This window comes from Carassius gibelio, chromosome B5 (assembly GCF_023724105.1).
Source record: "Carassius gibelio isolate Cgi1373 ecotype wild population from Czech Republic chromosome B5, carGib1.2-hapl.c, whole genome shotgun sequence".
Lineage (NCBI taxonomy): Eukaryota > Metazoa > Chordata > Actinopteri > Cypriniformes > Cyprinidae > Carassius > Carassius gibelio.
In genome coordinates, this window is record NC_068400.1 from 522,411 (window position 1) to 534,910 (window position 12,500).

The window sequence follows — 12,500 nt, forward strand, 5'->3', positions numbered from 1 at the left end:
GAAGAGAGAGATGAACACCGAGCCGAACCAGATAATGACTCGTTCACGAGTCAAGAACCGTTTGCATCGGTTTTCGGATCACCAGTAGTTCTTTCTGAAAGTTCGATTCAATAAACTGGTTGAAGAAAACTGTTCACCGGTTCTTTTGCACTCGACGTAATGGTGTCATTGGTGATGACTGCAAGCCTTCGTTTTACTTGGGCTCATAACATTAGCAAAGAATCAGTTCAGAATCAATCACCAAAAGAATCAGTTAGGTTCAGACGCTCTTGTGTGTCGGTTTGCTTCACACTGAATCACACATGCGCAGTATCATCAGCTCTTCGGTTCTCGAATCGGACATGTCTGACAGAAGCGGTTCTTGACTCGTGAACGAGTCATTATCTGGCTCGGCTCAGTGTTCATCTTCAGTTCTCTCTTCACAGCAGTTCAGTCAGTGTACTGTTTGAGTAAATGAATTACTCCGGGATATTGGTTTGTTTGAACTCAGAGGTGTCAGCCACATAAAAAAAGTTAACAGTTCAAGTCATTTGCGGATTAATGCGTTTTGGAGATGAAAACCGTTTAAAATGATTCAGTTCGATTTGGTGAACTGTTTCAAAAAGATCTGGTTTCATCGAATGATTCGTTCACAAACCGGATATGACAAACTGCTTTGTTTTGTCTTACAACAGACACGGAAGAGAAGACAATGCTTAATAAAGTCGTAGTTTTTGCTATTTTTGGACCAAAATTTATTTTTGATGCTTCAAAAAATTCTAACTGACCCTCTGATGTTACATGGACTACTTTGATGATGTTTTTCTTACCTTTCTGGACATGGACAGTATACTGTACACACAGCTTCAATGGAGGGACTAAGAGCTCTCTGACTAAATCTAAAATATCTTAAACTGTGTTCCAAAAATAAACTGAGGTCTTACGGGTTTGGAACAACATGAGGGTAAGTTATTAATGACATAATTTTGCAAATTGGGCGAACTAACCCTTTAACAAAGATTTATCCCTCAATAAACTCCTAGTTTGCTGCTTATTAATTACACAAGCACTCATTTTGTCAACAAATCAATCCATATTTTGCCAATTAACAAGAGTTAAGGTGTTTGTACCTTGCAGAGGCTCAAAAGTGTCCATGAAGTCCAGATTGGGTTGCAGTGGGATGAGGCCTGGCTGGATCATGTCTGCATTACCTGCATGGGCTAAGAAGACAGTGAGGCTTAGGGAACGTTTGCCATATTCTTGAATAAACATGTTAACATGGGAGACTATGATTGTCATTTCTCACCAATTTCCCTCGGATCGGGCCATGCTACAGGTTGATGAGAAGCCAGTGTGGAAAAGAGTGTGTCTGAGAATTCAGACATGAGCACATCCATGTCGAAGAGCGAGTCCATCTCCATTGGAACAGGTGAATCATGACTCTTTCGGGATCTATGACGGCCTCCCACACTGAAATCCTCATCCTGGCACAAGAGGACACGGCAGGTGTCTGGACACACTTCCCCAAAGAGTGAAAACTGTTCCTCTGCCCCCTTTGGAGGTCAAAATGCAACAAGCAGGCCAGGTCAACAGAGACACTCAAGGTTCATGCAAAGATAAATGCAAGCATCAAGCGTGTGTACTAACATATGCACTAGCAGTCGAAAGTTATTTGAACTGGTTCTTTTTAGTGAACTAAATGAACCAGTTCACCAAGTAGGACCAAACCATCTGAAACCTTCTGCGGCTTGAGCAGCAAAGATCTACAAAATTACAAAAGATCTCAATGAAAACAATTTTTCTCTGATGTATCACAGTCAATCCGACTCAAAATAAGCATATCAGCATATATGATCCTCTGATGAATGAACTCTTTTAGTGCTCCAGCTCCTCCAATAGTCACTGAACTGAGGAAAGAGTTCCAAAAGAGAAAAGGCTTCCAAAGAGCCGCTGATGTGAGTATACACTTGAATGAAAGCGCGAAATTCAAGTTTTTGCAGTTTCTCATGGTTTATGTAAAAAGTAAGGCTGATTAAGACATGTAAAACCTTATGTGTTCTTTGATATGCTTTTTTTTTATTTCTCAGAAACTAAAAAACTACATCTGGCTAATATTCAGTATGATTATCAAAGCATAAATCCAGTAAATCACTTCCATCAATACCTCCAAAGCTTGCACAGATATATAACAAATCCTGGTTCAACATTTTAGTCTGTAACATTATGCAGTTTTCATTTATATGTGGTCTATTGCTAATGTTTGCATTATTTTTTAAGATTCATCTGTTTACATAAGAGATAGCTTGTTTCTCCATCCTTTTCATGTGTGTTTTTGTTCGGGATGTTTTGTACTTGTTCAGAAGAGTGTATCTCAGTGAAAACACGAAAAACTCGTCAATAGATGCTAGCGTTGGTTTCTAAATGATGGGAACTCGTCAATGGTGGGCAAAGAGTTAAAAATCTGTTTGATCTAAGGGCTAAACCAGGAGTTTCCAAACTTTTTTGTCAGCCGAACAACTTGGAGTTTTCACATTAATATTAAGAGAATTAAGGACATATTTTTGGTTCTCTGATGTTGATTATTAGTAACATGAAACACATTTATTTAAAAATGATACAGGGCTGTGCGACTTGGCCAAAATATTTTATTGTGAATATTTTGCCAAGCGTTGCAATTTAAACGAACTTGACAATTTTATTTCATATGAAAATGTTTCATATTTCTAGGGCTGAGACATCCAGACACAAAGAACAACAGACTCCTATACTCCTAAAGGGAAGTTACTTTTTTAAGGGTGTTACCACTTGGATGTAGTTTTCACAAGAACCAGCGACTACAAGGTACAATACAATATTTATGTTTTACATCCTCCGATCAAACCCCTTGCACATTTTCAGTAGAACATGTGCCAAATGCTGTAATCTTCTATGCACAAAATTATGCTAATGTGAATGTAAAGAAAGTGAACATTGCATGCATTGCATTTCCTAATGCACATTAAACTCACAGTGCTTGCAGAGATGGAATTTGTGAGAAGCAGCATTTATACCCTGGGTTAAACCACAGGCAGAGTATACTCAAATCAAGTGAAAGCTGATTTATTTTCAAAATAAAAATGTGTCCCAAAACCTGAGCTTTAACTATCTTTGTGGGTAGATGTCTAATATCCTCTGTCAGCTCATGACAAACATCTTCAATGCATTCTTGTCTTTCACTGCAGGCTTAAACAGATTTTGGAACAGCCATTTGGCTGTAAATAAAACTGACTTCATTCCACATCACTAGCCAGCCAATCGTGATCATCCATGATCTGGCTCTGGCTCTCTCTATATATAATTACTAAGTACGGTAAACGTATCTATAAATAAACTAAGTTAATGCAAACTGCTGTCTTTCAAAAGTTTATAATAAAAAAGACAGTACAGAGAGTTTATACCTTTCCTTCACAGTCTTGTTTTCATTTGTGTAAAATTAAACAGTCTACCCTGACTAAACTCTCTTGTTTAGTGCTGATCTCTTTAAAGGAATAAATGGCAAACTGAAATTGAACAGCAAAGTTAGTTTAACAAATAAAAGAAAACAACCTCAGTAAGAGCATGCACGTACACTTTCATGCTAAATTACTAACTATAGTTTAACTTTATAGTGAAGAAATAAAATCCTTTTAAAATTACCTTGAGAAGGCTGGACAGGTCTTCATCTTTGTGCTTCTGTAACTATGAAATAGAATTTGAACAGTACTTTATAAATAACAACTTGGTTACACAGTACTGTACATTTAATGTAGAGAGCAAATACACTTACTCTTTTTTTGAAATATGTTCTCCATTTATGATATTCTCTTATGACAATTTCAATTCTCCTTTTCCAGTACTTTCCTTCTGTTGCTATTGCCTAGGTAAACAAAAGAAAAAATAAAGTACCCCAAAAAATGACCTTTGTGCAAGAAAAAAAAAAACAGTTTTTAGACATTCAAATCTAAAGATAAAAAAAATAATTACAGACTCACCTCTGTCGGTCGATGTACTCCTGAGTCCATATTGCCATCTAAAGGAGTGACAAAATGGCAAACAGGGTTCTGTCTCTTCTCTACATCTTCAGGAAAGAGAGGCATTGCAGATGGAAATTAATAATCTCATGTTTTACAATTTCTGAGTGGTATGTGTGCTAATAACTGGACTTACATTGTATATACCAGGCTCTCCAAATGGCGTTGTTGAGGCGAATCTTGTCTCTCCACAGAAGCTTGAGACCTTTGAAATTCTTCCATTTTGGTGACACCAACCTTCCACTTATGCAAACAAAACAGATATATTATTTATTTATTTTTTATTTTTTAATAGCAAGACACAGGTGCACCCATGGTATAAATTTTAGGGCTATCGGATCATGACATTTTGGGTGTTATTAATTGTCACACAAACAGCTGCAATTAACTATTTAACTGCATGTTTGGTTCATGTCACCTAGCTTACACATACATTGTACAGAAATACCAAAATATTGGACAGGCACTGAATGACAAATAAAATAAATTTTTTTCTCTCTTGTAATATTTATTGTTGGACTTTTTTTTTTGAGTCTACTGCATTGTTTCATTCCTTCTTATTGTCTTTAAATACCACTAAAATGTTACCAATTTGTTAAAAGAAACAATTTATTATGGTCATATTTGTATCTTAGGGAGAAGTCACTTAAAATTATTCAAGAGATATGTTGTAAATTACTCCTTATTCAAGCTGCAGATTTCTTTGGAATATTGCTGTACAGGCTAAATGTGGCACTCTGCAATGTCAATAAACAAAATGAGTTCTGTTTTGGCAAAAAAAAATTTGAATGATTTAAAAATATCTTCTAGAATTAAACTTTACTCTAAAACGAAAGCTGCGCCACTGCTTAACAAATAAAATCACAAATACAATTACAGGCTGTCACAAACAAATCATAATTAAAAGTGTTTTGTTCTGATATTCTCAAGCATAATTCATTCATAAGTAAAATAATAATATTATTTTCTATGCTGCTGATGTGAAGTTGTCTAGTAAATTTCTCCCTTACTTTGTAAAACGTATTAATCCTTGCATAATTTTATAGGAGTGTGTCTACACTGTCACACAAAAAGTGACAATTCTGTCATCATTTACGCACTCTATAACTTATTATCAAAAATAATGTAAACAACAGGCTTGTTCACACAAGATATTTTAAAATTGGCTCACGTGACTTAGCTATACATTTTTATATATATATATATAGTAGTCAACATTGGAAGTGGATCAAAAAGTTCTGAGTTGTTCTAAGACAAGAAAGCATTTTGGCTTTTGGACAACTTTGATGAAAGGTTTTGATCCACTTCAAATGTTGACTACTGTTTATAGATCAAAGTAAGTGTGTATATATATATATATATATATATATATATATATATATATATATATATATATATATATATATATAAACTGCTTGCTAAAACCAATTCGAAACGTTGTTATTTTGTATCACCACCAATACCATCACAAACGAATGTTTACACCTCATGACTAGAGAATTAAATGCGTACTGATTTGTCTAGAAACGTTGTGCCCAGCAAGCAGCGCGTTAATAGCTTTATATGAATGCTTTATTAATGGCGGAATAATATTTCCTGTGGTCGGTACAACTGGAGATCAAACAGATTGTGAATCGATCTTCTGTTTACTACCCAACCCACCTGTAGGCAAGCGTCATGCACTCAAAGAGCTTCGTCAGGGAAGCATCAATAGAGAGATGCGACGTGCTAGTCTTTCCGAAGTGATACGTCTGGCATGTTTGTTTATTTACAGTGTCGAAATCGTAACCTTTCTTTGGCGGGTGATCAGTATGAGGAGAAGAAACCATAAAATGACCGCTGTGGATGATCTGCGACTCGCGTCCTTCTGATTTCTTAAACGAAATAGTCGACTCCTCCGCGTCAGAATCGTCGTCCTGCTCTTGCTTGATTATCATCGTGGCCCGTCGGTATTGTCTGGTCTCTCGAGTAACGTTAGCCATATTTAAAAGTAACATACGCGCTGGACTTGTAGCGGTGCTGATCATTCACATTACACGACACATATTTCGTCCATTAGTACTGGATTTAGTGATATTATTTTAGAAGTTGTTTAAATCTCCCAACTTTCCCGCACGCCCCCAACATTAGCCGCCATGCTATCAATCGTAACTTGAAGTGATTTGGTGAACTCAATACGGTCGTTGCGTTGCGATGACAGAAGCGCGCGATTGGTTGTCTCGAGAGCACACCCACTAATACTAATAATAATTCAGCTCTTGAAACACTATGCGGACAACAACTGTGCAAGCCTGTCAAAACACTGCTCTTTGGTGAATTACTTGTTTAGCGGTAATGTTTATTTCTTTCCTTGACGTTTAATGGCGGTTGGTAAACCAGCTTTGGTGCATATTCCGCCACCCACTGGGATGGAGTGTGAGGCATTGATATCATAAGAGAGAGAGACATTTATTTATTTTATTTATTAACACCTACCCTACCTTTCTATATTTTCTTATATAACTTTGTTGCTTTCAAAAAGAAAACAAGAGCTTCATATCCTTTGAAAGAACTGTTAAGTTCTGCAAAGTAAAAAAATGCATGCCAACACAAATTAAATACATTTTCAATTGAATTATTTCCCTTTCATATGCCATACAACTGATTATTACATGCTTTACAGTTTCTGGAAGTCCACATTTATTGCACTGACCTGAACCTTGTTTCCCTATCATTTGAAGTGATTTGATGAGAGCAGAATGACCAATTCTCAGATAAGAAATTACTGTATCTTCCTTTCTGTTGCTATATCTAATTCTTACCAATCCAACGTGTTTTTGTATAATATACAGATGACAACCTTTATTTCCTTTATCCAACCTCTCCTGCCAAATATTTTTAATATCAGTTTTAATTAAGTCTTTCAATTCAGATTTACCCACAGGTATTTCTAAATAAATAACATTGTTTAAGGGCCTATTTGGCTATCTTGTCCACATCCTCGTTACCCTCCACACCAACATTACAACATTACACCAACTCGTTACCCTTAAGTCCATAAAAATACTGCTAAGTCTCAATTATAAGTCTTAAGTCTATATAGATTTGGTAAAATTTCTATATATTTCTTTATAATTTCTATATTTTAATATATCTTGTCTTGAATCAAATTTTCAACTTAAACTAGTAAGAACTGAAAACGAATCGGAGCAAATTACTACAGCAGATGATTTAACTTCTACCCACTGTAATGCTATCAAACTTTCCACCAACTCGCATCATATACAGATATATCATTAGTGATTCTTTTTACAGCTTTAGATTTAGAAAGAGGGATATACATACAAACCAGATTCCAAAAAAGTTGGGACACTGTACTAATTGTGAATAAAAACATAATGCAATGTGGAAGTTTCAAATTTCAATATTTTATTCAGAATACAACATAGATGACATATCAAATGTTATAACATGAGAAAATGTAGCATTTTAAGGGAAACATAAGTTAATTTTAAATTTCATAGCATCAACTCATCTCAAAAAAGTTTGGACAAGGTCATGTTTACCACTGTGTGGCATCCCCTCTTCTTTTTATAACAGTCTGCAAACGTCTGGGGACTGAGGAGACAAGTTGCTCAAGTTTAGAAATAGGAACGTTGTCCCATTCTTGTCTAATACAGGCTTCTACAACCCCTGGCAAAAAGTATGGAATCACCCCTCTCAGAAGATGTTCATTCAAATGTTTAATTGTGTAGAGAAAAAACCAAGCACATATATGCCACAAAACAATTTTCACTCAACAAAACAATATTCTGGCTGTATAAAACACTTAAAAAACAACAAAGAAAGATAACTATAGTCAATTACAAGTGTTTTTACAGATCAAACAGGAAAAAAAAAAAAATGGAATCACACATCTGAGGAAAATTATATGGAATCACCAAATAAAAACACTACTAGTACTTTGTTGCACCACCTCTGGCTTTTATAACAGCTTGAATTCTCTGAGGCATGGATTTAACTAATGACAAACAGTATACTTCATCTATCTGTCTCCAGATTTGTCTTATTGCAGTTGCCAGATCAGCTTTGCAGGTTGGAGCCTTGTCGTGGACCATTTTCTTTAATTTCCACCACAGATTTTCAATTGGATTGAGGTCCGGACTATTTGCAGGCCATGCCATTGACATTATATGTCTTTCCTGTAGAAATGTTTTCACAGATTTTGCCCTATGGCATGATGCATTATCATCCTGAAAAAATTATGCTACCATCACCAAACATCCTTTCAATTGATGGAATAAGAAAAGTGTCCAAAAATCTCAACATAAACTTGTGCATTTATAGAAGATGTAATGACTGTCATCTCTCCCATACCTTTACCTGACATACAACCCCATATCATTAATTATTGTGGAAATTTGCATGTTTTCTTCAGGCAGTTGTCTTCATAAATTTCATTGGAACGGCACCAAACAAAAGTTCCAGCATCATCACCCTGCCCAATGCAGATTCGTGATTCATCACGGAATATAACTCTCATCCAGTCATCCACGGTCCAAGATTGTCTTTCTTTAGCCCACTGAAACCTATTTAGATGTTAATGATGGTTTTCGTTTGGCTTCTGTATGTAAATCCCATTTCTTTTAGGCAATTTCTTACAGTCCGGTCACAGACATGAACTCCACTTTCTGCCCATTTGTTCCTCATTTGTTTTGTTGTGCATTTTCTGTTTTCAAGGCATATTGCTTTAAGTTTTCTGTCTTGGCACTTTGATGTCTTTCTTGGTCTACCAGTACGCTTCCCTTTTACAACCTTTCCATTTGATTTTTACTTGGTCCAGATTTTAGACACAGCTGACTGGGAACAACCAACATCTTTTGCAACATTCCGTGAAGATTTACCTTCTTTGAGAAGTTTGATAATCCTCTCCTTTGTTTCAACTGACATCTCTCGTGTTGGAGCCATGAGTTATGTCAATCATCTTGGTTCAACACATCACTAATGTGTGCAACCACTCTTTTTTAACTGCAGACTAATTAGCAGTTGTAATCAGATACAGGTGTTTGTTTTAGAAATGCAAAGTGCATGGTGATTCCATATAATTTTCCTCAGATTTGTGTGATTCCATATTTTTATCCTCTGTTTGATCTGTAAAAACACTTGTAATTGACTATAGTTATCTTTCTTTGTTGTTTTTTAAGTGTTTTATACAGCCAGAATATTGTTTTGAGTGAAAATTGTTTTGTGGCATAATATGTGCTTGGTTTTTTCTCTACACAATTAAATATTTGAATGAACATCTTCTGAGAGGGGTGATTCCATACTTTTTGCCAGGGGTTGTAGTTGCTCAACTGTCTTGGGTCTTCTTTGTCACATCATCCTCTTTATGATGCACCAAATGTTTTCTATGGGTGAAAGATCTGGACTGCAGGCTGGCCATTTCAGTACCTGCATCCTTCTTCTGCTCAGCCTTCTTCTACTTGTAATTGATGCAGTATGTGGTCTGGCATTGTTATGCTGGAAAATGCAAGGTCTTCCCTGAAAGAGACGATGTCTGGATGGGAGCATATTTTGTTCTAGAACTTGGATATACCTTTTAGCATTGATGGTGCCTTTCCAGATGTTTAAGATGCCCATGCCACACACACTCATGCAACCCCATACCATCAGAGATGCAGCCTTCTGAACTGAGTGCTGATAACAATTTGGGTTTTTTCATTGTCCTCTTTAGTCCAGATGACATGGCGTCCCAGTTTTCCAAAAATAACTTGACATTTTCATTGACCACAAGACAGTTTTCCACTTTGCCACAAAGATTGGGGGCATCCAGTATGGTTTTCTGGCCTTGAGATTGTTCCAGATTCTCTGAATCTTTGGATGATATTATGCACTGTAGATGATGATAACTTCCAACTCTTTGCAATTTTTCTCTGAAAAACTCCTTTCTGATCTTACTCCACTATTTTTTGCTACAGCATTAGGGGAATTGGTGATCCTCTGCCCATCTTGACTTCTGAGAGACAGTGCCACTCTGAGAGGCTTTTTTTAAATACCCAATCATGTAGCCAATTGATCTAATAAGTTGCAAATTGGTTCTCCAGCTGTTCCTTATATGTACATTTAACTTTTCCGGCCTCTTATTGCTACCTGTCCCAACTTTTTAGGAATGTGTAGCTCTCATGAAATCCAAAATGAGCCAATATTTGGCATATTTCAAAAGGTCTCATTTTCAACATTTGATGCCATCTATATTCTATTGTGAATAAATTATAAGTTTACGAGACTTGTAAATTATTCCATTACTTTTTTTACTCACAATTTGTACAGTGTCCCAACTTTGTTGGAATCGGGTTTGTAGCTGCAGCTTTTCTTCCAGTTACTGGATCTTTGGAACCATTTGTAAACATTTGTAAAAAGTGGAAATATTCACTCTGAAGATGCTGTTGCACTACTATCGCTTTAGGAACTTGATTTTGTCAATCCTTTATAGTTTTAATTACCAGTACTGGAGATCCACAGAAGGCATTAAGAAAAACCAAGGTGGAGATACTGGCAAATACTAATAATAACATTATTAATACCTGTTTGCTGAGTTTGCTTTTCTATTATCCATCCAAAGCTTTTAACCTAAGATTTTCCTGAGATTTCCCATCCTAGTTAAAATTATAACATCAACGCAAAGTGCACATAACATTGTGTAGAAAAATAGTTTATTGTGTTAACAAGCATTACAAACATTCACTTTTAGTGTTGTACTTTTAAAACAACAACAATAACATCTAAAAGGAAAATATGGAAAAATGGACAGAACTTTAGTCAAATAAACCAAACACTTCTCTTGAAAAAGAATATATATGTATTCAGAACGAAGGTATGGGTCATTTTTGCAGGAAATGAATATAAACAAAGGTAACTTTTAAACAGGGCAAGACAACATTCCACCTACAATCGCAAATGGAAGCCATCACAAAGCTTTCCAGTCAATGGGCTTCTTTCCTGATTTCTTCAGCAGTTCATTGGTCTTTGAGAAATGTTTACATCCAAAGAAGCCACGGTGAGCAGACAGTGGCGAAGGGTGGACTGTTTGCAGAACATTGTGTCGTTTCTATAAGACAACAATCAAAAAAAAAATATATATATATATATAAAAATATTTATTGGATATATTGAAATATGTTCGTATATTTAAGCTGGAAATGATTTCAGTTATAAACAAAGAATCACACAACATACCTTGTCAATGGCAGCCCCCTTCTTTTGCGCATAAGAGCCCCAGAGAATAAAAATAAGACCCTGCATGTTAGTGCTGAGCCAGTGTATCACAGCGTCAGTGAAAGTCTCCCACCCCTTGTCTTTGTGAGAGTTGGCCTGGTGTGCACGCACAGTCAGCACAGCGTTCAGCAACAGAACTCCTACAAAAGACATTCATGAAGAAATGTCACATTTACATGCTCAAGAAAATTTGCTTCTATACCTATGAGCAAAATAAATTTAATAAACAAAAAAAAAAATAATAAAAAGGACACAGGACATGTCTTCAGAATAAGCATACATTAATTTAAATGCAAGTTCTGGATTTGAATGGGACTGGCCAACATTTTCACATGATTTGCTAAAGTTTCAGCACCTGATAACATTTCATTTAGGGAGAGATGCCATTTTGTGTCCTCACTTTAAAAATGATGGCTGGATCAGACATCTGTCTATCCACTGACTTACAAAAAAAAAAAAAAAAAAACAACACTGCCAGAGACAAACTGCTGGATAATGGATAAATTGAAGTCCACTGTCAACTAGATGAATTGCAAAAAGAACAACTGGTCATGCAAATGAATTGGGGCTGATCTAAATACCACTTTTTGAGCTTCGAAGCTTCGATAGTAATCAACACCGAATATTGGAAGCTTCGGAGGGAGGGGCTGAACATATTTCTCTCTCTAATAAAAAGGCAGGAATCTACAGAAAACCCTACAGAACAGCTTGACTTTTAATATAGACAAATTATCATTAGGCTGGGCTACTGTATATTTTTTTATTTTATTTTTTTATGGCTGCCGTATTGCAAGTATTTTCCAATTAAATTAGGTGCAGTTTTTTTTTTCATGTGTAAATTACTGTAACAAAGAGGACATATATTTAAATATTTTTTAAAGGCACATTTACAGTATTTTCCGCACTATAAGGCACACTTAAAAGCCTTTAATTTTCTCAAACAACGTCAGTGCACCTTATAATCCGGAGCGCCTTATATATGGATCAAGGCGCGCTGTCAAAATGTTGACATTCCCTTTAGCACAGCTCCATCTAGTGGATGCATAACGAAAACCCAGTCAACCGTTTGACTGCATTATCTTCTATTCTATGCGCCTTATAATCCAGTGCGCCTTATAGTGCGGAAAATATGGTATTTTATAGTAAACTTAAAAATAAAATGCTAATATTTACTACTACTTTCTTTGTTTGCTTCTTTAAGTAGTATCGCTTTATGTA

General features: G+C 35.9%; 2 protein-coding genes across 5 annotated transcripts in view; both read right to left on the reverse strand.

The window, feature by feature from the left end:
* Positions 1 to 1,052: 1,052 nt before the first annotated feature.
* LOC127957827 (MLX-interacting protein-like) lies at positions 1,053 to 6,393 on the reverse strand. 2 transcript variants are annotated; one of them, XM_052556527.1, is made up of 7 exons: positions 5,691 to 6,393; positions 4,165 to 4,271; positions 3,990 to 4,075; positions 3,785 to 3,874; positions 3,655 to 3,696; positions 1,286 to 1,532; positions 1,053 to 1,199 (listed from the first exon to the last, which is right to left on the reverse strand). In XM_052556527.1, the coding sequence occupies exons 1-7, from the start codon at positions 6,053 to 6,055 to the stop codon at positions 1,066 to 1,068; spliced, it is 1,071 nt and encodes a 356-aa protein (XP_052412487.1). In that variant the 5' UTR covers positions 6,056 to 6,393; the 3' UTR covers positions 1,053 to 1,065. The 2 variants fall into 2 exon arrangements, with proteins under 2 accessions (XP_052412487.1, XP_052412488.1); XM_052556528.1 differs by having other exon boundaries at positions 1,061 to 1,199; positions 1,286 to 1,498.
* A 4,310-nt stretch (positions 6,394 to 10,703) lies between these two features.
* LOC127957828 (uracil-DNA glycosylase-like) overlaps positions 10,704 to 12,500 on the reverse strand; it is an 11,685-nt gene continuing 9,888 nt past the window's right edge. For all 3 annotated transcript variants that reach the window (XM_052556529.1, XM_052556531.1, XM_052556530.1), the window contains 2 exons: positions 11,244 to 11,422; positions 10,704 to 11,115 (listed from right to left, as the gene is read on the reverse strand). In XM_052556529.1, coding sequence (XP_052412489.1) covers positions 10,975 to 11,115; positions 11,244 to 11,422 — 320 coding nt within the window. In that variant the 3' untranslated portion in view covers positions 10,704 to 10,974. The remainder of the gene's footprint in view (positions 11,116 to 11,243; positions 11,423 to 12,500) is intronic.